This window comes from Hemiscyllium ocellatum, chromosome 39 (assembly GCF_020745735.1).
Source record: "Hemiscyllium ocellatum isolate sHemOce1 chromosome 39, sHemOce1.pat.X.cur, whole genome shotgun sequence".
In the NCBI taxonomy this organism is placed as follows: domain Eukaryota; kingdom Metazoa; phylum Chordata; class Chondrichthyes; order Orectolobiformes; family Hemiscylliidae; genus Hemiscyllium; species Hemiscyllium ocellatum.
The window spans coordinates 10,379,524-10,406,041 of NC_083439.1; the positions used below are offsets into that span (position 1 = coordinate 10,379,524).

General features: G+C 42.1%; 1 protein-coding gene across 1 annotated transcript in view; it reads left to right on the forward strand.

Moving 5' to 3' along the window:
- st8sia2 (ST8 alpha-N-acetyl-neuraminide alpha-2,8-sialyltransferase 2) overlaps window positions 1-26,518 on the forward strand; it is a 39,068-nt gene that overhangs the window by 6,429 nt on the left and 6,121 nt on the right. Inside the window, exons 2-4 of the mRNA XM_060852850.1 lie at window positions 10,478-10,612; window positions 19,654-19,911; window positions 24,333-24,626. Coding sequence (XP_060708833.1) covers window positions 10,478-10,612; window positions 19,654-19,911; window positions 24,333-24,626 — 687 coding nt within the window. The remainder of the gene's footprint in view (window positions 1-10,477; window positions 10,613-19,653; window positions 19,912-24,332; window positions 24,627-26,518) is intronic.

The window sequence follows — 26,518 nt, forward strand, 5'->3', positions numbered from 1 at the left end:
GCAGCTGACCTGACTGATGCATCCCATTTAACACATTAAACATTTAATCCCTCCACTGCCAAAAAAAACCACTTATAAGGTGCTTTGCAATGAATCACCAGTGGTTCTTCAACAGTAGTTTCCAAACTTGTATGCTGTACCATCTAGAAAGCCAATGGTAACCGATACATAGGAACACCACTGGTGGTGATTAATCGATGGAAAAATGCCGCAGATAACGGGAGGAAAATGTTTAAGTGTGTAAAAGGGCACCTTTGGATATATAAAACACAGAGAGAAATAAGCACTTTATCACCGAACAATTGCAAGTTCACTTGCAAGTTGCTTACCATCCTGATTTGGAAATATCTATCACTGGGTCAAAATTCTGTGGTCCCTACATCCAACCAAGTGCAATGGTTCAAGAAGGTAGCTCACCACCAACTTCTAAAGGGCAATTAGAAACGGGCAGTAAAGGCAGCCACACCCACATCCCATGAAGATTCAGTGAAAGGTTGGAATGATACATTTCCTTCCTTACAGCACATTCATGAACAAGTGGATTTTATGGCAATCCCAGTTATTTCACGGTCATCTTTACGAACATTAATCTTTTGTCTCAGAATTAGTAGAGTGCCCTCTTTTCTGTGTTGGGATTTGAACCACGGTCTTCTGGTTGTTGGTCTCGACTTCTGGAAAGGAGCAGTATTCAGAGAAACAGTGACCGTCGTATTATTTATCACGTAGCGAAACAAGAAAAACTTGATGAAAAGAGAAAGATTAGAGGTCGGGACTAAGGGAAAGATCAAAGAGAATATTTCTTGCTTATGCCTGCCAGTCAAAGAGTTGAGTGAGACTGTGTGAGCTGTGAATATATATTCTTTACTCCCTGTAGATTTTCAAATGGAAGGATGGCAATGAGACCAGCCAAGGATGCTGTGCAGAATAAATGCTGTAGGTATGTAAGTTGTGGACATATTCACATTTTTACTCTTTAATTGGGACCATGAGATTTGCATCCCCTAGCAAAGATCATAATCTTACTTGTGGGTGATCCTTGAGTTTGCAAAACAAGGGATTTAATTCAATGTTATTGAAAGATGGGCCTCGGTCAATGCCTGTAATCTCCTCACAAGTTATAAATTTCTCTTGCAGCGCTGGGCATTTGTGAAGTGTAGGTCAGGCGTCTCTACACGATTGAAACATAGAGACATTAATTCCACCTTCATGGGGCCCTACTCCGCAATGATATTGCCAAACATTTCCAAGCTGTTAGGAAATGAGGACCATCACAATATTGATCGATATTTCCCAAGCCAGGAAAGTTGTGAACAGAGGCTCCCCATATGCAGTTTACAAATAGTCTACTGAGGATCAAAGGTGAAAGGAGAGGTCATAGCTCCCTCAACTTAAGGATAATCCAATCAGTGGCTTGATTGAATAAGGCAAGTCAAAAGAACCAAAGTCTGTTTAAATGTAAACAGAAAATGCTGGAAATTCTCAGCTGGTTAAATGGCATGTGTGGAGAAAGAAGTTACTTGTTGATGTTTTGATGGGATATCTTCAAGGATTAATGAGAGTTCAGGAGTGCACTCTGGTGTCCTGGAAATTATCTGTTCTTCAACCAATGCCTCAAGTTAATGTTGATCATGGGATCTTGCTGTGCTTAAACTGACCCATATATTTCCTACATTGCAACAGCGCAGCAACTACTCTTCAAAATGTACTTAACTGGAACTTTTCCTGGTGTTGAATGGTGACATGTAGATGCAAATCCCCCTTCTCTCTCTACACACCATCCTGACTTGAAAATATATAATGAACCCCTCACCATTGCTGTGTTAAAAGTCTGGAACGTCCTTCCTAGTAGCACAATGGTTGTCCCTACAGCCAAAAGACTTCATCCAGGGCAATTTGGGATGGGCAATAATTGCTGCTCTAGCCAGTGACACATCCAATAAACAAATAAAGCAAACTTGTAATTCTTAGACTCTAAATTATAGACCATTTAAATAGCGGCTTCTCAACTGACGTCTAGCTATCACGCTGTTTACAAGAGTTCCAGGCATGGCACTGTGAATATCTTCTTGTCACTCTGTCTCCAGCCTGTTCACATACACAACATTCCTCTGGGGTTTAAGCAGATACTAATGTGTCTCTGCAGAGCCTGTCACTGGCACATGTTGTGAGTGTTCTCCCACTGCTGTTTGTATTTCACAGCATCACACATTACTGTCAGCAAGCAACCCTCATTTGAGTGTGATTTCTGCACGGGCTGTGAGTTTCTGCATTGGGTCTTATGTGACTGAGTAGATTCTCAACTCACATATCTTTGGGAACATGGGGCAGGATGTCCCACATGGTCGTGAGATCTGGAGGGCAGGATTTAAGTTACTTCCTTTTCCTTCTCTTCCACCAATTTGCGTCATCATTAAGTCATCAAAACTTCATGAGAATGTAAGATGTCAGAGCAGAGGTAGGCAGTTCAGCCTATCACAGTTGCTCTGCCATTTAATGACATTGTGGTTGATCGGATAATCCTCAACTCCACTTTCCTCCTTTTACCCTTACTGATTAAAAAGCTGCCTCTCTCGGCTTTGAATATACATAATGACCCAGCTTTGACAGCCCTCTGTGGTAAAGAATTCACTACCCACTGGGAGAAAAGGATCCTCCTTATCCCGGTCTTAAATATGCAACTCCTCATTCCAAGATGATGCCCTCTCGTCCTAGAGGGACTTGGGAAAACAATCTATCCACACCTTCCTTTCAAGTCATATAAGAATTTTATATGTTTCATTAAGGCCACCCACCTTCACTATCCTACCGGGTACAGATCCAATTTACTCAACCTCTCCTCTTTAAGCATTTGGAGGGTCTGTCTTATGTGCCCTCCCTGCTCTGCATCCATTGCCAGTCTATCTTTCCCTAGATAAGGGGCCCTGAACTGTTCACAGTGTTCCAGCTGTGGTCTGAGCTGCAAATGTGTTGCTGGAAAAGCGCAGCAGGTCAGGCAGCATCCAAAGAGCAGGAGAATCGACGTTTCGGGCATGAGCCCTTCTTCAGGAAGGCTCATGCCCAAAACGTCGATTCTCCTGCTCTTTGGATGCTGCCTGACCTGCTGCGCTTTTCTAGCAACACATTTTCAGCTCTGATCTTCAGCATCTGTAGTCCTCACTTTCTCCTCCAGCTGTGGTCTGACTTGTGCTTCATACAGTTTTAGCAAAACGTCCCGACATTTCCCACTGAAATAAAATCCAAAGTTCCATTTGCCCGACCTTTTTCACTTACAATGGCAAATGTACCAGTGCAAGTTCCTCCCAAAGTCAGGCACCACCCTGACTGAGAACTACATCACATTTCCTCATGGTCACTGTGTCAAAATTCTGCAACTCCCTCCTGTTGGCTCTGGAAAGATAACAGAAGGCAGCTCATCCCCAACTTCTTAAGGGTAATTAGCGATGGACAATAAGTGCTGACCCAGTCAGCAACGTCTATATCCTAGAAGTGGATGCTAAAGCTAATAAGTGTGATGTAGCTCTTTGGACGAGTTGCAGCAATTGTGAATAATTGATAGCAAGTTGCTGCCAGCAGAGATCATTCCAGTTGTTCAAGGGTAGAAAAGTTGCAATCACACTAGCTGTGTCTCTGTTACTGTACTGTAAAATGGAGTGAATTCTACAGCACCAGTTATGTAGTGGGTGTCAACCCCCCAGGTGTATCATGGGGAACAGGATAATATACCAGATGTAGAGGGGGGTTACTGCACAGCAGTGCAGTCCATTTGACCAATTCCAATGTTCAAAATGTCCCACAAACTGCTCTCAAACCTTTTGCCAAATTATCTGTCCATTTCCTTCTTAAATTTACCAGCACAGCCTGCACCCACTTCCTCCTTCACCAGCTTCTTTGTAAAGTGATTAACTCAGAACTGCACCTTTTCCCTCTCTTGTAAAAATACTGCATGGATTCAAAGTCAGTAGAGGGACCCATGCAGCCCTACATTCAGCCCACATCCTGGACTAGATGTTGGAATTATTAGGTATTCTGCACACAAGTTTGCTGGAACATAGGAACAGGAGTAGGCCATTCAGCCCATCGAGCCTGCTGCGCTGTTTAATACAATCATGACTGATCAAATAAGTAAAACCATTGCGGTTCATATTAATCTAGGAAGTGTGGACTGGTTGGAAATCTGAGCCAGTCTTGCATGTCTACCTATAATGGACCGCAGAATAAAGACCTGATCCAGCAGAAGATAAACCCTGTTGTCTAAGGTAAATTGGAAGCAGTTGGACCAGTACAGTTACCCCCAATGTGTGACACCAGTTGTCACTAGTAGGTGAATGCATGGCCTGATGTGGCAATGAGTCGAGAGTGTGGTGCTGGCAAAGCACAGCTGGTCAGGCAGCATCTGAGGAGCAGGGGAGGTGTCATTTTGGGCATAATCCCTTCATCAGCCAATGCAACCAGTTTCATATTAGTTTCCCTCAGCCAGAACAATAATAACAATGCTACAATTCACCTCAGCCATCCTTGTGGGCAAAAACATGCCCAAGAATTAGCCAGGATCACTACTCAAACTCTCTGATCAGTTACCACCAGCCCTCCACCCCACTCCAACCCAACTTTGGACGTACAACTGTTATTTTAAAGCTGGGCTCCACGTTGCAATTTCTCTCATCCTCAAGGAATCCAGTGGGCAAATTTCAGAAAGGGAAGGGTTGTGACAATAGATACATGAAGAAATCAAAAGAATTCACCAACAATTGAAAAAATCCCAAATAATAAGCCTTATGGCAAAGCCAATTTGTGCTTTTTTGATTAAGAGGCAGAGCTAGAGAGAGGTAAAGATCCAGCCCCAAGTCATGGTCATCATCAGGATGTGGGTGATGACTGGAGCTGACTTAAGGAGTTAGCTTTTACCCTTGGGTCACATCTGGTGGGTCACCTCTGAGTGGGGCACACTTCAAGCTGGCCTTAGTGAAATTCACATGAAAGTGGGACATGGTAGTGAGCTGGGATTCAGCCTGGGGTTTCCTCACCTCAGAGCCTGCTTTCCTTCCCTGCTGTGCCTCCACCACTCTTACCCCTCTCCATCTTTCTTTCTCACCCCTTTCTCTCTCATCCCTTTCTCTCTCTTTCTCACCCCTTATTCCTCTATGTCCTTCTCTCCCCTTTCTGAGACCCCATCACTCTGTGGCACCCCAGCCCCTTTAACTTCAAGATTATCGGGGGCGAGAAGTTTGCACTGTAGAGATTTCCTCCAGCGCTATTTACAGACTTACAGATTACAGATTTACAAATTACTTAGTGTGGAAACAGACCCTTCGGCCCAACAAGTCCACACCGACCTGCCGAATCACAACCCACCCAGACTCATTGCTCTATATTTACCCCTTCACCTAACACTATGGGCAATTTAGCATGGCCAATTCACCTAACCTGCACATCTTTGGACTGTGGGAGGAAACCGGAGCACCCAGAGGAAACCCACGCAGACACGGGGAGAATGTGCAAACTGCACACAGTCAGTCGCCTCAGGCAGAAAATGAACCCGGGTTTCTGGCGCTGTGAGGCAGCAGTGCTAACCACTGTGCCACCGTGTCGCCCACTGAGCCACCATGCCACCCACAGGCAAACATTTCTCATTGAAATTAAAGTGGACAATTTTTAATTTCCCAGGGAGACTTAAAAGCAATTTGGCAAAGGCAATTCCTTTTTTGGAAATGAAATGAAATAATAATTAACAGGAGGGGATTTGGCAACCTGACTATCACTCCCTCCCATCTCCTCAATGTCATGGCGTGACTCAGAGTTCCTCTCCACCTTCTATCTCTCATCAGCTTCCCCCCCCACAGGGTGACTCTAACCTCCTTCCCCTCCTCCCCAAGCTGGAGTTTCCCTAACAGCCTCCTGATGCCAGAACCGTACCACACTCTCAATGCCACAACTATAGGTCTCAAGCTGCAGTTACAGGCCAGGTCTGAACTGTGTTCGTTGTTGATAAATTCACCTTACAGTAGCAGGGAAAGGAGCTCTGGGTGAAGGAGCAGCTCATTGCAAAAGTCTTCCACTCCACGTTTACCTGTATTTGAAACTTCTGCTCTGTGATTAAGCTCTAAAACTAAGCAGGTTTTGGGCCCTGTATGAGCCATAGGCCATAGGCCCAGCATCCCTGTGTTAAAGGAGGAAGTGAGGACTGCAGATGCTGGAGTTTTATCAGAGGTGAGAGTGTGGTGCTAGAAAAGCGCAGCAGGTCAGGCAACACCTGAGGAGCACAAGAATCGACGTTTCTGGCAAAAGCCCTTCATCAGGCATTCCTCATGGTCAAAACATTGATTCACCTGCTCCTCAGATGCTACCTGACCTGCTGTACCTTTCCAGCACCACGAAGTGGGTCAGTACTGAAAGGATGATTCCCCTTGTGAGAAATTCAAAATGAATTGGGGGGGGGGGGGGGGAGGAGGAGGCATTGATGCAAGGAATGGCCATCGCCCATTGAAGACACAGGTGAGGAAGAATGTCTTCTTTCAGAAGGTCATGAATCTAAAATTTTCTTCTACAGGAAGCTGTGGAGGCTTGGATATTGAATATATTCTAGGCTGTGATGGAGTCATCTTTGAACTCAAGGGAAATCACGAGGTTATGGGGAGCAAGCAGGAAAGTGGAATTAAGGCTAACTTTGCATAAATCATGATTTTATCGAACAACAGAGCAGGTCTGACAGATCTATTAGTGTCATAGAGTTGTACAGCATGGAAACAGACCTTTCAGTACAACTAAATATCCTAAACTGATCTAGTCCCACTTGCCAGCAATTGGCCCATATCACTCTAAACCCTTTCTATTGTGTACCCTTCCAGATGCCTTTTGAATATTGTAATTATACCCATCTGCACGACTTCCTCTGGCAGCTTGTTCCATACTCGTACCACCCTCTGTGTGAAAAGGTTCCCCCTTAGCTCTGTTTTATATCTTTCCCCTCTCACCTTAAAGCTAAGCCCATTAGTTTTGGACTCCCCAACAATGGGTTAAAAAAAAGACCTTGGCTATTCACCCTATCGACGCCTCTTATGATTTTATAAACCTCTGTAAGATCAACCCCTCAGCTTCCTACGCTCCAGAAAAAAATAGCCCCAGACTATTCAGTCTCTCCCTATTGCTTCCAGTCCGGCAACATGCTTGTAAATCTTTTCTGAACACTTTAAAGTATTCTGTATGTTCCTTAGATTTTAACGAATGACCATTGCTGAGGTCCCACAGCAGGAGTCAGTGCCATAAGGAGCACTGGAGAGATTTAGAAAGCAAGGAATAAACAAACCGGAGAGAAACTGGCACCGAGAGGAGGACTGACTTGAGGTGTTGTTTTCGAAGTTGTCATGGTAAAAACAAGATACGACAGCTGAGATGGTCCCCAGCTGCTGTGTCCATTCATTCAGAGGAATCAAGCCAAAGCCGATGCCCAGAGCAGCATCAGACTTGCCTTAAATAGCAGGCTATTTCTGGTTAAGATCCTTGGCCCCCACTGGGAGCAAAGGAGCTGAGCAATTGACCCTCTTTCACTTGGTTTGACCCTGCAGCTGCTCGGGCCTGGCTGATTTATCAGCTGTGTTTTACTCCAGCTCACCTCAGCCTTCACTAAGTGAGAATATCCACTCCAGCACCCAGCTTACATCAGGTGGTCATTTTGAATTTGGTCCAAATATTGGGTCAACCTTTTAAATAATGATTTTAAACATATGATAACAGGAAAAATAATTTTGCATCAGAATCCCACAGGCTAGAATTCAAGGAGTGTTTATATTTCCAAGTCCGACATCAATACAGGTTGATCAACTTTGCTTGCAGGAAGTAGCTTTTGGAATTGGTAAGGTGTGAACAAAATTTACAAACCTTTTACATGTCTAAATGTTGCCCACTGATTCTGATGGAAATTATGCCTCTGCGTACGCTTATGTGTGAATATGAATTGAGAATGGAGTCAGGCTAATCTGTGATACCGTCTCTGGTTGAGTATCCATCAAACCCTCATGTACTGGGCTGGTGCACTAAGAAAAGTCCCCTGTGTTGATATAGGAGGGCAGCCAGCACTTACAGGACCAGCAAACGTCAACAGCAGGAGAATGCTGGGATTGTTTTCACGGGAGTGTAGGGTGTTGAGGGGTGACTTTATTGAGGCTTATCTAATCATGAGGGACATTGATAAGGTGAATAGTCTTTTCCTTAAGGTGGGTGAGTTCAAAACCCGGGAGCATATTTTTAAGGTGAGAGGGCGTGAGGGCAACATTTTTTACATAGAGAGTGGTTCGTGTGTGGAATGATCTGCCAGAGGAAGTGATAGATGCAAGTACAGTTTCAACATTTAAAAAAAAAGAGTAAGTACATAAGTAGGAAAGGTTTGGAGAGATATGGGCCAAATACAGACAAGTGGGACTAGTTTAGTTTGGGCACATGGATTTCCATGCTATATGACTCTATGATGCGGAGGTGCTGGTGTTGGACTGGAGTGGACAAAGTTAAAAATCACACAACACCAAGTTATAGTGCAACCAGTGTTTCGGAAGTACCAGCTTTCAGAGCATTGCTCCTTCATCAGGTGTGGAATAGGATCCTAGGACACAGAATATATATAAAAGACCATAGTGTCATACAGCTGTCCAAAGAGTTACCTGATGAAGGAGCAATGCTCTGGAAGCTGGTACTGCCAAACAAATCCGTTGGTCTAGAACCTGGTGATTTCTATCTATGACTCTAAGAAGAGGGATTTCCAGCTCTCTCTCTTTTCTTCTAAACATCAAAGATTAGTAAGGGATAGAAATGTTTCTTTTGAAATGACTTTGCTCCAACTCTGTGCCCAAAGTCTGACTTTCCAGCAGTCCATAAGTAATCCCGATTAAAAGAGCCAAATTGAAATATTTAAATGCAGGTCCTAAAATACATTTATGCCTCATCTGAAGCTATTTTAGTTCTCCGCTGCAGTGTGGCTGAACATTGAGCTGTCAGATGAGCTGTTCTGAATGGAATCACTGCAGGACTGCCTCATATAAGGGAGACAACCCTTCCTTCCTTCCACTTATCCTACACTGTTCTTTTGCTGCCCACCCCCACCTTTTGTGACCCCCCTCAGCTCCTCTGAGAAACGAGCTGCCTTGCTTTAGCCACCAAGGATTTACACGCTGTTCATTGCTGTTCATGTGAACATAAAGCCTGACTACATAAATGGCTTCACAACAACATCATCGGGCACATGGGCCAATTGCGTGATTTCTGCTTCCTCAAAGTTCGCCTGCCACCCTTCGGAGCTTTTGAACTTATTTTATCACAGCCATGAGGGCAGTGCAGATGTGAAGTACTGTGCAGGAGGAATTTGCGGGCAAGGCAGGAGCTATTGGCCATGAGCAACTCATGGGGAGCACAGCAGATTTCAGAGGTGTGAGAGGCTGCAGGCAGTTGATTGAATATATAATTACTCCCTATGGTGCGAGTGCACAGCAGAGGGCTCTAACAGGGTCTGTGTATCAGAAACACACAGCAATGCTGACAGTCCGTGCAGAATGCAAACCAGTAGTGTCTCTCTGGGAGTCAAACCACAAACTGTAAGCAGCAAAGTATAATGCTGATCCTTATCCAGAAGGTAGACATCCTACACCCATCTACCAGCTTGCCTCTCTGTAGGAATATTCACAAACATATAAGCAATGCAATGTTATTTAGATTTTGTCTTAATGTAAAGCTTCTCTCCACCAGATATCCGGTTTCCATTAAAGTTTTAAAAATCTGCATGTACATCCCTGTTACATCAGTGTAACAGACTCTAGACCAAATGATACAGACCATAGATCAGTCGGCCAATAGCAACATTTATGCTACACACAAGCACCTTTTTTATTTGCCCCTTTCATCAACATATCTTTCTATTCCTGTCTCGTTCCGTGCTAACCTGGTTTTCCATGTATATGCATTACTGCTGTCCACCTCAAGTAACTCATGGGGGATTGAGTTTCACATTTTTACCACACTCTCGGTGAAGAATTTTATCTTGGTTTACATTACTTAGATTCTTTAAAGAGCACTTTATTATATTATTAAGAAATTACAATGTCATTCAGACAACTTGTTTGCTTGTTAAGTGATTTTTACACAGAGTAAGAGAGTCCAATTTACAATCCTTGAAACTCCTGGTAATCCAATCCATCCCAGCCCAGATTGTTTAGTTCCAGTTTTATTCATTTTTATGAATTGTTGAATTCTCCAGTTTGAAATCTGTGGGTTTGAAGATTACAAAAAGGGTTGGTTTTTAGTTTTCTCCTTAGTCAGGTTAATTAAAATTCAATCCATACTTCAGTTGTCCGTCTTTGTTAAAGAATTTCTGACCAGTATAATTGTGTGTGTGTGTGTGCGTGTGTGTGTGTGTGTTGGTTTTAGTCACCAGCATGAGAGCTCTTCAATTATCGCACTGTGTAGCTCTTTAAAATCAATGCTTGTAATTGCCCAGGGGAGAAATGAGCACAAACACCTCATCCACTGTACCCCAGGAGGGGACTGGGAGGAAGGAGAACGTCCAACCACAGGCAAAACTTCTTGATATTCCAGAATGGAAGCATAATACAACGCTAACTGCAAGGATAAGGTAAACTCTTCAATTCACAGCAACGCTTTTATGTGTCTAAGATTTGACTAATAAAATAAAGATAAACATTAATAATAAGAAATTAAATGTTAGAGTAATGAGAGAAAAGATGTTGACTAATCTCACAAATCAAATTAAACAGCTAAAATTAAAGTTCTGATTCTTTTTCCTTGATCTTTTGAAAGGTTCAGCTTTGCTGAAATGATTACCATCCAGTCCTTCCTAATGCTCTATCCTTTGTATCCAAAACAGGAAAAAAACATAGATCTTATATTTCTATAGTTCCTTGCATGTTAGCAGGACATTCCAAAGTGTTTCACCGTCATTGAAGTGCTCTTAAAGTGTGCATTGTGTTGCACAGCAGAAACCAGGACATCCATTATTTGCATGAACTAAGATTTGACAAACACAATGAGGCAATGGTGACCTCATCTGTAATCAGATAATGACAAATGAAAGCAATGGAAATACTCAGTATTTCCAGCAGAGTCTGATGAGAGAAACAGAGTTAACCCTTTGAGCTGAACTTTAGATCATAGACCACAGAATCTCTACATTGTGGAAATAGGTCTTTTGGCCCAACAAGTCCACACCGACCCTCTGAAGAGTAACCCAACCAGACCTATTCTCCTATCCTATTATCCTACATTTACCCCTGACTAATGCACCTAACCTATGCATACCTGAACACAATGGGCAATCTTAACATGGCCAATTCACTAACCTGCACATTTTTCGATTGTGGGAGGAAACCGGAACACCCAGAGGAAACCCATGCAGACATGGGGAGAATGTGCAAACCCCACACAGACAGTCGCCCAAGGCTGGAATTGAACCTTGCTCCCTGACGCTGTGAGGCAGCAGTGCTAACCACTGAGCAGGTCAGCCATTTGGCCCATCAAGTCCACACCAACCCTCCAAAAAACAATCTACCCTGATCCACTCCCTACCATATCCCTGTTATCCTGCATTCACCCTGGCTAACCCATCTAGCATGAACATTCCTGGACACTTTGGACAATTTAATATGGCCAATCCACCTAACTTGGACAGTTCAAAGTGGTCCCACATCACTATTTTGTTCTAAAAATCATGTTCCCAAAAACCTCTGGTTACCCCGCCAACTTGACAAGTGGCTAAACCCGACTCGGGCCGAATCGGCCAGGATACCGAAAGAACAGCATAAAAGACCATAAAACATTGATCACCCACTAGCACAGCCACAATGGGCTGAACTCCCCCTGTGCTGTACCAGACTCGGGATTCTACGATTACCGGGAACAAAGCGGGACAAAAGTCTGGCTGCCGTCGGAAAAACAATTTGACAGGGCAAATAAAAAACAGATGATTTAACAGAGAATGACTGCAGAATTCCGAGTTGAACAGAGTCACAGAGAGTCAGTCTGTGCAGGCACAGCATCTCATCTGGAAGGGTCATGGCTTTGATGATTAATGACTTTATTAATTAAGAGAGACTGAACTTAAAAGTAAGGAGGTTATGTATCAGTTTTCCAGGGCATTGGTGTGATCACATTACAAATACTGTGTGCAGTATTGGTCTCCGTATTTAAAAGGAAGGATATATTAGAAGCAATTCAGAGAAGGATGACTGGATGGATTCCTGGAAGGAGTGGACTGTTCAATGAGGAAAGCTTGGACAGACTGGGCTTGTTCCCATTGGGGTTTAGAGAATGATGGGGTGATCTGATTGAAAGGTATCAGATCCTGAATTTAACATTAACTGTGTTTCTCGCGCCTGATATGCTTTCCAGCACATTCTTTTCAGAGTTCCAGCAGTGCATTGTTTTGATTCTAATGACATGATGCTGTCCAAGACATCAGTCTAGAGCACAACTGATGGAGGGTTGCACTGTTCAAGTGGTGTCTTTAGAATGAGACATTAAAAGAAACCTCCATCTGCTCTCTTTGATGAATGTAAAAGCTCCCATGGCCTATGGGGGGATGGGGGGATGGGGGGTTGGGATTGGTGGCATTGTTTTTAGTTACCCATACTTTATTTATCCTTAATCAGCATCACTGGAAATGACTGCCTGGTCATTATCTCGTTGCTCTTTGTGAAGCTTTCTGTATGCAATCATTTGTTGTGTTTTCTACATACCAACAGTGATTAAAATTCCACAGTACTTTGTTATTTGTAAAGGGCTTTGGAAAGTTGTAAAGGGTTTTGAAAAGTTCAAAAGTCAAGAAAGATGCTGCGGAAATGCAAGTATTTCTTCCTTTCTAATGGGCCATCAGCTTTACCACTCAAAATTAAAAGTGACTTGAGGAGTGTTGGATTGCTGACAAACTAATCAGTAAGATCACTGCTGTGCTCCAGACACGACGTCACTTTTCCTGATCCTTGCTACTATTTCGGACACAAGTAGTCATAGACATATGTCGGCTCCCAGTCCTGCAACTCAAACTTGATATTCTTATTCTTCTATTCAAATTCCTCTATTGCTTCCAATCCCCATCCCCAACTCTGTAACCTCTTCCAGTTTTACAATCCTCCTGAGAAATCTGCTCCAATTCTGGCCTCCTGCGCATCTTCAATTTCCTTCACCTCTCTAATGACAGCTATGCTTTCAGTTTCCGAAACTCTGGCATTCTGTCGTGAGACTGTTTTAAGGTGTTCTTTGAAACTTGCCTCTGTATCTAAGCTGCCCAAATATATTGTTACGTGGCTCAATGTAGAATTTTGTTTGATTATACTCCTGGGAGGCAACATGGGACATTTAAGTACTTCAAGGGTGCTATATAAATCATTGTTTGGACTTATATCTGTAGCTTTTTTCATGAATGTGCATTCTTATTGCAATGCTTTCATTCCCCAGTCATCTCTCACTGATAAAAGCACATTAAATAGACCTTACTTCCCTGTTCACCAATCCATTGAATTTGAGTCATTCAGTGTGAAGATGGTGTGTGAACTAACAAAGTGGTGACTCCAGGTTCAAATATTTAATTCAGTTGAGGTTTCTGTTAATTAAGCCTGAGATGTGTTCAGCGTCAGTGGAGGTGTAATGGTCCAGGGAATTAGACTAGGCACAGGGTGCCAACATTCACAAAGTGTTGTCAAGACTCTCTTGACTGGTGTATCCTGCAGACAATCATTGCTGCAGCTGAACCCAGGTTGCAACTGGTTCATTGTCCTAAGGGATATTTCAACTGGCAAGGCTGGTGGGAGGAAAACCTTGAGAAAATGGGGAATGAGTTTGGTGTAGCAAAGTGCCACATGTTCTGAAATAACAAGCTTGAGGAGAATTGTAACTTACAGCAGAAAGCAGGCAGGTTAAGGAGAAAGAAGGAATTAAAGGCATAAAAAGGAAAGGGGGTGGGGCAAATGAACATGACAGGGCTGCAGAGTATGTATGCGAATCTGCAACGTATTCAAAATAAATATTGAGGACTGGGATCATTAACTAAATTGGAGTGATGTGTGGTTGCAATGTTGACCGAACCTTAAATCCAGTAAGGCTGAATGGAAAGAGGATGCATGACAGAAAATTAGAACAGAGGCAAATCAATTCATCTTCAACTTGACAGTACTTGGAGTGATATACTCCTGGAACTGCTTTTATTTTCTCCTTGCATAAATAATTTGGATGTAGGCAAAAAAAGAATGCTAATGAAGATCGCGACTGATACCAAATTAGGGACATGGCAAATACAGATTGCAGAAGTGTGTAAACAGGGAGGCAGAACTGGCTGTAAGGTGGTGATTTGAATAGAGATTATTGCGGCAAAACTGTAAAGAAGTAATTTCTGTAAATAGGATACTGAAGGATGAATGCCTTAAATAGCAACACTGTCGATGAAATTGAGGAACAGAGATGCCTAGGCATCCAGAGAATCAGGTGGAAGTGGGTCCTGCAGATGTTGGAGATTAAAATCAAGATTAGAGTGGTGCTGGAAAAGCACAGCAGGTCAGGCAGCATCCAAGGAGCAGGAAAATCGACGTTTCAGGCAAATGCCCTTCATCAGGACCATTCCTGATGAAGGGCTTTTGCCCGAAACGTCGATATCCCTGCTCCTCGGATGTTGCCTGACCTGCTGTGCTTTTCCAGCACCACTCTAATCTTGATCCAGATAATTAGATCTATAAAATGCAGGAGTAATAGGCCTTAAAGCAGACACAAATGGAATTATGGTCATTATTCATGGGTATTGAAGATAGAAACAAGGAAACAATGTTGAATTTGGGTAATAGATTGATTAGGTTACAGGTGGAGTTTTGTGTACGGTGTTGAATAGGAAAGATATTAGGGTCATGGAAGCAAGAATTCACTGGGAATGAATGAACACATTTTGGATCTTTCCCAAATAGGGAAGGATAAGAAATAAGTGTAAAGAAGATATCCAAACTCTGAATAGATTGTAGAAATTTAAAAGTGAAAGATGATTGTCCCTTAGTACTTGTGCTCATCAAGGTTGCTGGCACAGCCGGATACACAATAACAAGGGATGTAGATTCAGGATTAGCACTTGAGGAATGAAAGAAAAGTGGAAGAAAATATTTATCATCCAGGATTACCAGAACATGAGATGCTGCTTTATTTGTGATCATAAAGCAATTTGTTAGGGAACAGAATAAATCTTTGAAAAGGAAAGTTTTAAAAGCATTTATAGGAGGAGACAAATAGGAGTAGAATGGTTCTTCACTTGAAAAGATAACACTAAGAAACAATAGCTTAACTTAGAATCTCCAAGCAGTGCATTGATGAAGGAGACTGGTTAGCTCATCATGTTTATGCAGGTTCTTTGAAAAAGCTCTCTGTCACTCTTCCCTGTGCTTCTGCCATAGTATGGCAATTTCTTTTTCATTTTCATGTGTTTGTCCAATTCTCTTGTGAATGTTATGATTGAATAAGCTTTTATCAGCCTTTCAAGCAACACATTCCCAGTCATAACAACTCACACTCTGTATCTCAAGTACTCCATATCCTCTCTGATTTTCCTACCAATTACCTATGCTAAATCTCTACTCCTGATTCCAGATTCACCCACTAATGGAAACCTTTTTTCCTGTGACAACTCCGTTTTGAATGAATGTATTTAATTTGCTCTTAACTTCCCCTACGTGTTCCTAAGGAGAACAATCTGAACTCCTCAAGTCTGTCCACGTAACTGAAGTCATTGTGATAGTGTCACAGGTAATAAGGTCACTGAAATAGTAACCCAAAGGCCCAGGTTAATGCTCGAAGGAACGTGACTTTCAGTGGCAGCTGATGAATTAAAATCCAACTAATAAATCTGAAATGTGAAGTTAATTCCAATGATGATGTCATGACAACTCCTGTTTTTATTGTTGTTCACTGGTTCACTACTGTCCTTTCGGGAAGGAAGTCTGCTATCTTTATTTAAAATAAGTCAGCTCTGATGAAGAGTCATCTAGATTCAAAATATTAGCTTGCTCTCCACAGATGCTGTCTGACCCGCTATGATCTCCAGCATTTTTGATTTTCAGGACAGATTCTTGCACCTACAGTGATTTGCTCAAAGTTTGTGAGAAGATTTGTAGCTTGGGTGCTCATTGTTGTGATTCTGTTCGCTGAGCTGGGAATTTGTGTTGCAAATGTTTCGTCCCCTGTCTAGGTGACATCCTCAGTATTTGGGAGCCTCCTGTGAAGCGCTTCTTTCCAGAGGAAACATCACAGAAGCGCTTCACAGGAGGCTCCCAAGCACTGAGGATGTCACTTAGACAGGGGACGAAACATTTGCAACACAAATTCCCAGCTCAGCGAACAGAACCACAACAGTAATTTGCTCCTGCCATCTTCACTTGGTCTGCCTACATGTGTCTCCTCCCACAGCAATGTGGTTGTCAATATGGAGTCCACCTGAATTAGCCTGGCAACACACTTTTTAAGGCAATAAGGGATGGGCAACAAATGCTGGCCTTATCAAAGGTGCCCACAACTCATGAAGTAAGGAAGAGAAAATGAACTTGTAAATTGTTCAACTTCCATATTAAGATCATTACTTGTTCCTGCTGTGCCCATAATTGGACATAATAATATAGCTAAGGTCTAACCAATGATTTATAAAGGTCAATCATCACTTTCTCACTCTTGTACTCTATGCGTCATCTTTTCTGTAATTTCAATGATTTGTACTGCAGAATCTCCATTATCTGCCATTAGAGGGACCTCTGGTGGATAACAGAGACTGGCAAATAACCTAAGAGATCCTATATCCAGATGATACTTTGATTTAAATTACTTGACAAAACATTTTGCAGCGTGTGCAGATAGGGTCATGTTCTTCCTTTCCACAAATAGATTGTTCGTGGAAAGCAAGCTGTCATTTGAATCCTCCAGTCAGTGTGTGAAACTAAAATCATACAATGACTGCACTTCAAAATTACTTAATTGGTCATACGGTGCTTAAAGGTTGTCCTGAAGTCACGAGAAACCTATATAAATGTAAATCTTTCTTCAAAGTTTTCCAGATAATAAGTTCCACGAGGAAGTGAATTGCCAGCTAATCATTAGCCTTTTGTAGGTCCAAGAACCCAGACTCTGTGAACAAAAAAAAGTCCATTGAATTTTAGCAAATCTGAATCTGAGCTCCCAAAAATATTTCACTTGAGCCATTGAGGAATGGGGAAAGAGGATTAAGAATATTGGAAATCAGAATTAGCTGAGACAAGGAAGTGGATTAATTAAAGGCTAATCATGAGCTGGGGAGATGGTGGCATAGCAGTAATGGCATTGAACAGTTAATTAGTCATTCCTGAAGCCCAGCCTAATGCTCTTGGGACATGAGTTCAAATCCCATCATGGTATCTGGTGGAATTTACATAACAGTGGCTTTGGTAAACCTGAAAACTATCAGCATTTGCTGTATTAACCCATCTGGTTCATCAATGTCAACTTGGGAAAGAAATCTGCCATTTGTACTTGGTCTGTCTTAAATGTGACTCCAGTCCCCCAGCAATGTTGTTGACTCTCAACTGCCTTCTGAAAAACCATTCAGTTTAAGTTAATTGGGATGGGGAACAAATATCCGCCTGTTAGTGACACCATGAAAGAGTAAAGAGAAACAAAATCAATTTCTGCTTGTTGTGGCTGCGGATGCTCCAATTACAATAAAATATTGCTTTCAGATCATTGTTACAAAATTCACTATCAAATTATTTAAATCTTATAATTTTACATTTTGTTGGGAATGGTACTGCAGTGTTTACACAGCTGGAATGAGACCCAGGCTGCCATAAGCATGTGGATAAGTAGATGGTTACAGCCATCTTCCTTTCCCTACTAGCTCTATGGAGGCTACTTGGTCACAAGCAGTAGGGGAAAGCCATGAGAAATAGTCTGACAACAAGGGGCTCTTGTCTTAGACAAGATAGCAGGAGAAAGTGAGGACTGCAGATGCTGAACATCAGAGTCAAGAGTGTGGTGCTGGAAAAGCACAGCAGGTCAAGCAGCAGCCAAGGAGAGGGAGAATCAATGTATCAGCCAAAAGCCCTTCATCAGGAGCAGTCCTGTTGAAGAGCTTTTGCCTGAAATGTCGATTCTCCTGCTCCTCGGATGCTACCTCTCCTTCTGTGCTTTTCCAGCACCACACTCTCGACTTAGACAAGATAGCAATCAAGTATGAGTTAGATGAATAAGATAGACATTGTTACAAAGACTATTGGGAAAACCTTCCTCAAGGTCTAGACTTGTTCCACTCATCCGCACCCATGTTGTTGTGACAACATTAGATTGGATGGGGCTTAATGCGGTCTTCAGCGTTAACCTTTACAAAATCATTGTCAAAACGGTGGCGCTGGAAAAACACTGCAGCTTAGGTAGCATTCAAGGAGCAGGAGAGTTAATGATTCGTCAGGAATGAGAAGGGGTCATGCCCAAAACCTCGACTCTCCTGCTCGACATCTGCAGACCTCACTTTCTCCTTTTCAGAACTATTAGCTTCCACAGCACTGCTAGTATCTGATAAGGAGTGGGGAGTGGGGGGGTGGGGGGGAAGGGGCTTTCAATGCCATTGGTTGAAGCTTCTTTTGTTTCTGTTGGTTGATTATCACTTGGGTTTGTACTCCATCCACCAAGGATGCTGCACAGTCACGGTGTCATGACTTCCTCAATGTTGAGGCTCTGTGTAACTTGCGTTAAAGCTCCTCCTCATTTATATTGTGATTTTGTGCTTTTCATGGCTCTGGGATTTTACAGAAAAATGCTGTCTAGTAGGTGATACAACGTGACCTGCATTGTTTTGGGAGTGATCTTATGTATGTTACAATTCTCCCCTTTATATTATGGTAATGCAACATCTATGTTAAAGTGCTGCTCACTGCGTACCCAGCTCCTGGCTCATAAATGTTCCCATGTTCCCTGTATATCATAACAGTCATTCATGTATGTTAATACATTGCTTCATACAAATATGATGCTACTTGTGGACTGCATATTCCAATGGGGATTGCTTCTATATCTGAAAAGGATAAAGTTGCAGGAATAAGGAGGAAGAATACAGGAGTGAAACTGATCAGATAGCTTTTTCAAAGAGCTAGCAGAGACATGAAGGGCTGAATGGTCTTAGGTGGCATGATGGCTTAATGGTTAGCACTGCTGCCTCACAGCACCAGGGACCTGACTTTGATTCCTTCATCGGGTGACTGGCTGTGTGGAATTTGCAGATTCTTGAAGGATTCCTCCCACAATACAAAGATGCGCAGGTTAGGTAAATTGGCTGTACTTAATTGCCCAAATTGTTCAGGGATGTCTAAGTTAGATGCATTAGTTGGGGGTAAATATAGAGTAGGGGTATAGGTATAGGTGGGTTACTCTTCAGAGGGTTGATATGGACTTGTTAGGCTGAAGGGCCTGTTTCCATACTGGAGAGAATCTAATCTTCACTTGGAGTGCATACTTGTATAATTAATGTGCTACTCCTGAGCTAGGCCAATTGCTGGGAGATGTAATTTGCATGTCGTGTAAGACTAAATGTATTTAAATGTACATTAATATAAATGTCTCAGCCTTCATTTCACGGTCATTTAAAATGTGCTTGTTCTTTTTTGTCGTTCCTAGAAAAGACATACTCAAGTTCCTGGATGCAGAGAAAGACATTTCGGTTCTGAAGGGCAAACTGAAGACAGGGGATATTATTCATTATATATTTGACAGGGACAGGACCCTGAATATATCCCATACTCTGTATGAGCTGCTACCAAGGACATCACCAATGAAAAATAAGCATTTCAAACAGTGTGCAATTGTAGGAAATTCTGGGATTCTGCTCAAGAGTGGCTGTGGGCAAGAGATTGACGCTCACCAATTTGTTATAAGGTAATACCTGAAAAAAACTGGTGTGCACATAGAAACAGTACAACCATCATAAAACATGTGCACATTTATATTGAGATGCTTGATTGTATTAAAACTGCAAATAGAAGATACTCAGGATCCTTTGAATGGAATCCCAGCTTAATCCCATAGTGGTTTAATGACTTCTGAGTCAGAAACTGAGAATTCAAGCTCTTTTTGTGATTTAGGGAAAGGAATCCACCATCCATACCTGGTCTGGCCTACATATGACTCCAGGTCTGCAGTAATGTATTAACCTTTAACTGCCCTCTGAAATAGCCAAGCAAACTATTCTGGTTTAGGGCAGTCAGGGAACAGGCAACAAATGCGATGTTTGCAAGTCATGAAGAAGAAAAGGATTTTTTTAAATTAAAATGGTCCATATTGCTGAAAGAAACGAGATAGGTTCTTGAAGTTTTTCATCTTGCACTCATCAGGACTGATGCAAGAATACCAGATTTCAAAGGGAATAACAATTTATACTGTGCAAGAAAAGCTTTGAATGTTGAATTTTTTTCAACAATCCTCAAGTTATGCACTATCGAGGGACAAAATGATTTATATTCTAAACTGTACTTGGTAACAGTGATACTCTAGTTGTATTTAATTAACTGCTGAGACTGTAATCACAAATGGACTTCCTGAGTATCAATAACTTTAGATTGATTGAATATCCATTACACTGGATATATATTAACCCTGTATGAATTCAGTTCATGTTAAGGTAACAGAACAGCTACACACATTACAAAGGTAGTTAGGAAACGCAGATTACCACACTTTTTAAAACTGGCAAACAAAGCTCTGGCTTCATTTCTGAACTGTTAGAACTGAGAATCAAAGAATCCCTAGAGTGCAGAAGCAGGCCATCCAACCCACATTGACACTTCAAACAGCATCCCACCTAGACCCAACCCTCCTTCCCTACCTCTGTAACCCTGCATCTTCCATGGCTAATCCACCTTGCTTACACATCCCTGTGTGTGACAATATGGGACAATTTAGCGTGGCCAATCCACCTACCCTGCATGTCTCTGGACTGTGAGGGGAAACCAGAACACCCGGAGGAAAGCCGCAGGGAGAATGTGCAAATTTCACACAGACAGTCACCTATGACTGGAATCAAACCCGGGTCCTGGCGCTGTTAGGCGATAGTGCTAACCAGTGTACCACCATGCTGCCCTTAAGTAAAATGTGTTCTACCCTTGATTGGAATAGTATGGATTTTATGATCTTCATGTTATTACTAAGAAAGGGAGTAACTGAGATTCATAATTACAAGGTGGTCACTAATACATTCAGTTGAGAAATTAGGAGAAACATCTTCACTCAAACAGTGATGAGAATGTGGAGTTCACTACAATAGTTCAGGTGAGTAACATAGATGCAGTCAAGCAGAAGTTAGGTAAGCATGAGGGATAGAGAGGGCATGTTGATGGTATAGGATGTAGAAATGGGATGAGGAAAATCAAAGAACAAGGACAAAGGCAATTTTGCAAGTTATTACTTTGGGAAATGATAACCTGACCCTGACAGGATGGGAGAGAGCAGAAATCTAAACTAGTGAATTAGCAAATACACTAGAGGTTACAAAAGTAATAAAGTAATAAAATTAAAGGCTCTTTTTTAATGCATGTAGCTTCCAAAGAAAACAGATTATCTGCTGGTGCAAATAGAAATCAATAAGTGTCATGGCTACAGGATGACATACATTGGGCTTGGAATATTGCAAATTTGATGATCTTTGGCAGAACAGGAAGCTAGGAAGAGGTGGGGCATGGCTCTGTTAATTCATAATGTGAGCATATTATAGAGGGATGACCTAATTTTAGGATGAGGATGTCGACGTAGTTTGGCTGGAGGTGAAAAGTCAGAAAGGCAAGAAATCACTTGTGGCATTACTGTGAAGTGATGAGTAGGCTGCTTTTTAGAGGATTATGCACTCTCTCCAATCCTCATCTTTGGCACTGTGTGATGCCTTGATGAAGTCGTTCAAATGTTCTCTATGACTTTCTGAATAAACGTTCTCCACTTTGCTTGGTCAATCAGGGTTTCCCATGCTCCAACAATTATATTTGCCCTCTCCTGGGTTGCTTTGAGGACATGCTGCGTTCTATTTGTGAGCTGCAAAGTTCCGACAGCACTGGCTTAAGTCCCATCATGAAGTTTTAATTGGATTAACCGCTAATCGACAAAAATGCTTCTCCTGCTTCTGTAGGAATTCAAATCTTCACCAGATTGGTCTCCATTTACTGTTAACAATTAAAAAGATATGGGTAAGTCAGGGAAAGGTCTCCATGGTTATAGAGCTGCTTTTCCAAGAATTGATGTATTGTCCATAATCTGACTGTAATAGCATCGCCACACTTTATACTTTGTTCCAGCATCTTGGATTTCACTTGCCGCTAATTAAACTCATTAAGACCTCTTTATAAAAGCAGCTGGAATGTCTGAACCCTTGACCTTTTTCCATTGTTCTTGATTTGCTCCTTTTCTTCTTTTTCTGATTGTATTGATTCTTCAAGAATGCTGGCAGAGCTATGCTGATCCATAGTGAACTTCCATTAATTCCTCTTTCAGATGCTGTCTGACCTGTTATATACCTCCAATATCCTGTGCATGTGAAAGACACTTCTACAAATTCTTTATTTGCTTTCTCCTTCGCTTTCTCTCTTTTTCGTTTCTTTTTTTTCAATTCGGTTGAATGAAGGTGATGTACAGATCAGCTATGATCTCATACAGTGATGAACCAGGCTCAAGATACTTTGTTTCCTGAGTACAATATGTTTTAATTGACAGCCACCCCCTCTGCATACCAAATCTTTTTTTCTTTATTTGTTTGCATTGTGTGAAAGAAACAAAAGTATCTATGTGCTTCATTTCTCTTGGTTCCCCGCAGAGAATTGTTGGCTCAGTTTCTTTATTTTGGATTCTTTGTGAGTTCCACCTTCGCACTTAGTCACAGCAAGTGTGAAATCTGTGCTACCTGAAAACAGGATGGTTGCCAGCTCTATTTCTGGAGGTTCCATCACGTGCCTTCCTATTTGCAGTGCTGCCCCCATACTCTCACCACTGGTCATCCAACACATCTGTCTTCGCTATGCCCCATCTTCCCATGCCAATTGGGAAGAGATCAAACACACTGTTACTGTTGTTTGTGATATTTGGCTCTCAATCAAACTGTCTTTATCTATCATCCATGCAATTTTTTTTCAAACTAATGAGTGGGAAGTTTTAAAGAGAATTAAGACGTGCTTTGTAATGTCCTTACTCCTGAGTTGCTTGCAGATTAATTCCTGGAGACAAAACTAGCTTTGTGGATTGACAGCTGTGGGTAACAGGGACTGTCCTCATCTCTTGCCCTGATATCCCTCCCGTTCCTTGCCCCTCCCAAACCACTAACAAGTTTTAATACGGCTATGAGTTGGCCACCTTTTGAAGTCATGGTGCTGACCACAACAATATGGTTAATGATGTCGGAAATGCACAGATTCTCTTCAGCATCTCGAAAGAGAACAGGCAGTTTAAGATTCAGGGTATAGACCCTTTCATCGCAACTGGCAACTAGAAGTGACTGAGTCCCTTCTCAGGGGTAAAGAAATAAAGGGCATGAGGCAGAGTCGAGAATCGTGACTTCTGATATCTTTCACAGGAAAGCAAAAGTTACTTAAAACTACACTGCTGCATCTTCACAGTCACTGGTTTCAAATCTTAGAACTCTCCACCAAACACACACTGCAGCTGCCCATACACCCTGAGGTCAACAGCAGTTCAAGAAAACTGCTTACCACCACCTTCTCAAGGATAATTAACAATCTGCAATAAATGTTGGCCTGGCAAATGGCACCACATCCCACGAACAAATAAGCAATAAATTTGAGTGAAGACGTTTTGTAAAAGATGAAGCCAGGGAGAACTTTTTTTCTAAAACCATGACATTGAGATACACTTACACTTATACAGGAAAAACAAACAACAATGCAATGAGTGATAGTTAATATTTGGTTGCATTGATTGAGGGTATTTTGCCAGGCCGCCAAGAGAATACATAACCTCTCCCTCAAATAGTACACAGTAAATGCTTTCGGAACCAGACACATGGGACTCTGACTTAAACCACATTCAAAGGAACTGTGTCACTGACTTAGCAGCACTCCCTTGGGAGTCCAATAAAGCATCATTGAGATTATGTGATCGAATCCTGACATGGGACACCAGTTCAATATTATCAGCTAAGGCAAACTGATTCTATAAATTGTACACTATTTGTGGATCTTGATGGTCCCAAGGCGTGTTTTCTTATTACATACCAACATATATACTTCCATTCCAGACTGGGTGATAGGTCATACACTGTTGTGGAAACTGTGAATGATTAACTTGCAGATTTATTCTTTTCAAAGATGCAATCTTGCCCCAGTGGAAGAGTATGCACAAGACGTTGGTTTGAAGACCGATTTAGTAACAATGAACCCGTCAGTGGTGCAGCGTGCATTTGAAGATTTGAAGAATGAGACGTGGAAGGAGAAACTGCTTCACCGGCTAAAAATGTTGGATGGTGGAATTCTCTGGATCCCCGCGTTTATGGCTAAAGGGGGAGAGGAGCGAGTAGAATGGGTGAACAACCTCATCATAAAACATAAGCTCCATTTACAAACCGCTTACCCATCACTGAGGCTCTTACACGCTGTGCGAGGGTGAGTGCCTGCTCTTCTAAGGACCCCACGTCTGCCCTGTGACCCAGGCCCCAAAACTGCTGGTTTGATTCGTTTTCTGATTGTAAAGTCACTGCTGTCCAGAGGGAGTACTGCCTCCTCAGACAGACTTGTCTGAGATTCTGCTGCGTGTACAATGATCTCAGTAACAGGCTAAAGCTTGCCGCCTGTTAATGATATCACGGCCCCAGCAGAACATAATGAGATTAAAGTGAAAGTGTTAAAATTCGAGGTGCTGGAAATGTTTGTGCACCAGTATGATTTGGGCTCATTGTCCATTCATGGAGGATGTGGCAACTAGCAAAGAGTGAGAATCAGAATGTGCTAAAACTTGGTCTACTGTTGCAATGACAAAGATTTTGTAAAATCCTCTAGCATTGAATCTCAATGGATGAAACGTTCCAAAGAATTAAAATCTGAGCTCCAAATTTATCAAGTATTTACCAATTGACCACAAATCTCCTTCATTCAAATTTAGTCAACGAAAACAGAGTGATCTTACTTGCAAACATGATCTAAATTAACACAACAGAAACCAACTCTGATATTGCAGGTACAAAATCAATGTTGTCACTTCAGTGCAGTTTTGAGTGCTAACTCCCTTCAGTTAAAACTTTAATTGTGGCCCAGTCTGCTCTGAGGTGAACATAATAGATTCTGATGCACTATTTTGAAGGTGAGCGAGGGAGTTCTCTCCATTGACCCGTATTTATCCCTCAATTAACATCGTATATCTGCCTAGCTGGTCAGTGCCACATGACTGTGCGGGTTGGTTGTGTGGGTTATTAGCTGTAATGTTCCCTACGTTACAGCGTCGACTACACTTCAGAAGTGTTGTGAGAGGTCTAATGGTCATGTAAAATGCATATCTTCATTAAGTGGAGGAGCATTGGGCTTAGCTAAAACTATTGAATCACCTACTAACACAAGATGTTTAGACACACTAGGAGAGTGTCAGCTTTAATTTTTGCACCTTGGATCTGGGGTGTGACTTGAATCAAGACCTTTATGATTCAGCAGGTGTTGGGGGAAAGCATGCACGCAGGACTGTCTATCCATTGCAATGAATGAAAACAAAGTTACAAATCACACACCACCAGGTTATAGTCCAACAGGTTTACTTGGAAACATTAGCTTTGGAGCGCCACTCCTTCATCAGGTGGATGAAGGAGCAGTGCTCCGAAAGCTAGTGCTTCCAACTAAACCTGTTGGACTATAACCTGGTGGTGTGTGATTTGTAACTGTGTACACTCCAGTCCAACAATGGCATCTCCAAATAATGAAAACAGAGTATGTGAAGTGTGTTTGCTTATTTCATTGTCATAATACGCCAACCATTTCATTCATGCAACTGGTCCTGGTGTTTATATATGATCATGCATGTGTGCCTATAGAATCATTGAATCCCCATAGTGTGGAAACAGGCCCAACAAGTCCACACTGACCCTCCGAAGTGTAACCCACCCAGACCCATTCCCCTACCCTATTACTCTACATTTGCCCCTGACTAATGCAACTAACCTACACATCCTTGAACTCTATGGGCAATTTAGCATGGCCAATTCACCTGACCTGCACATCTTTGGATTGTGGGAGGAAACAAGAGCACCCGAAGGAAACCCACACAGACACGGAGAATGTGCAAACTCCACACAGTCGCTGGAATTGAACCTGGGTCCCTGACGCTGTGAGGCATATAGATTCTCCCCCTACTTTGTGCAGGGGCATCAAGGCCAAGCACAGCTGAAATTAGTAAGCTCAGCATACAAGACATTGCATTTATATAGCACCTTTACCCGAGTAAAATGTCAAAAGGCAAAATTTGATACTGAGCCGCATAAGAAGATATTAAGACAGAAAACCGACCTTTCTTG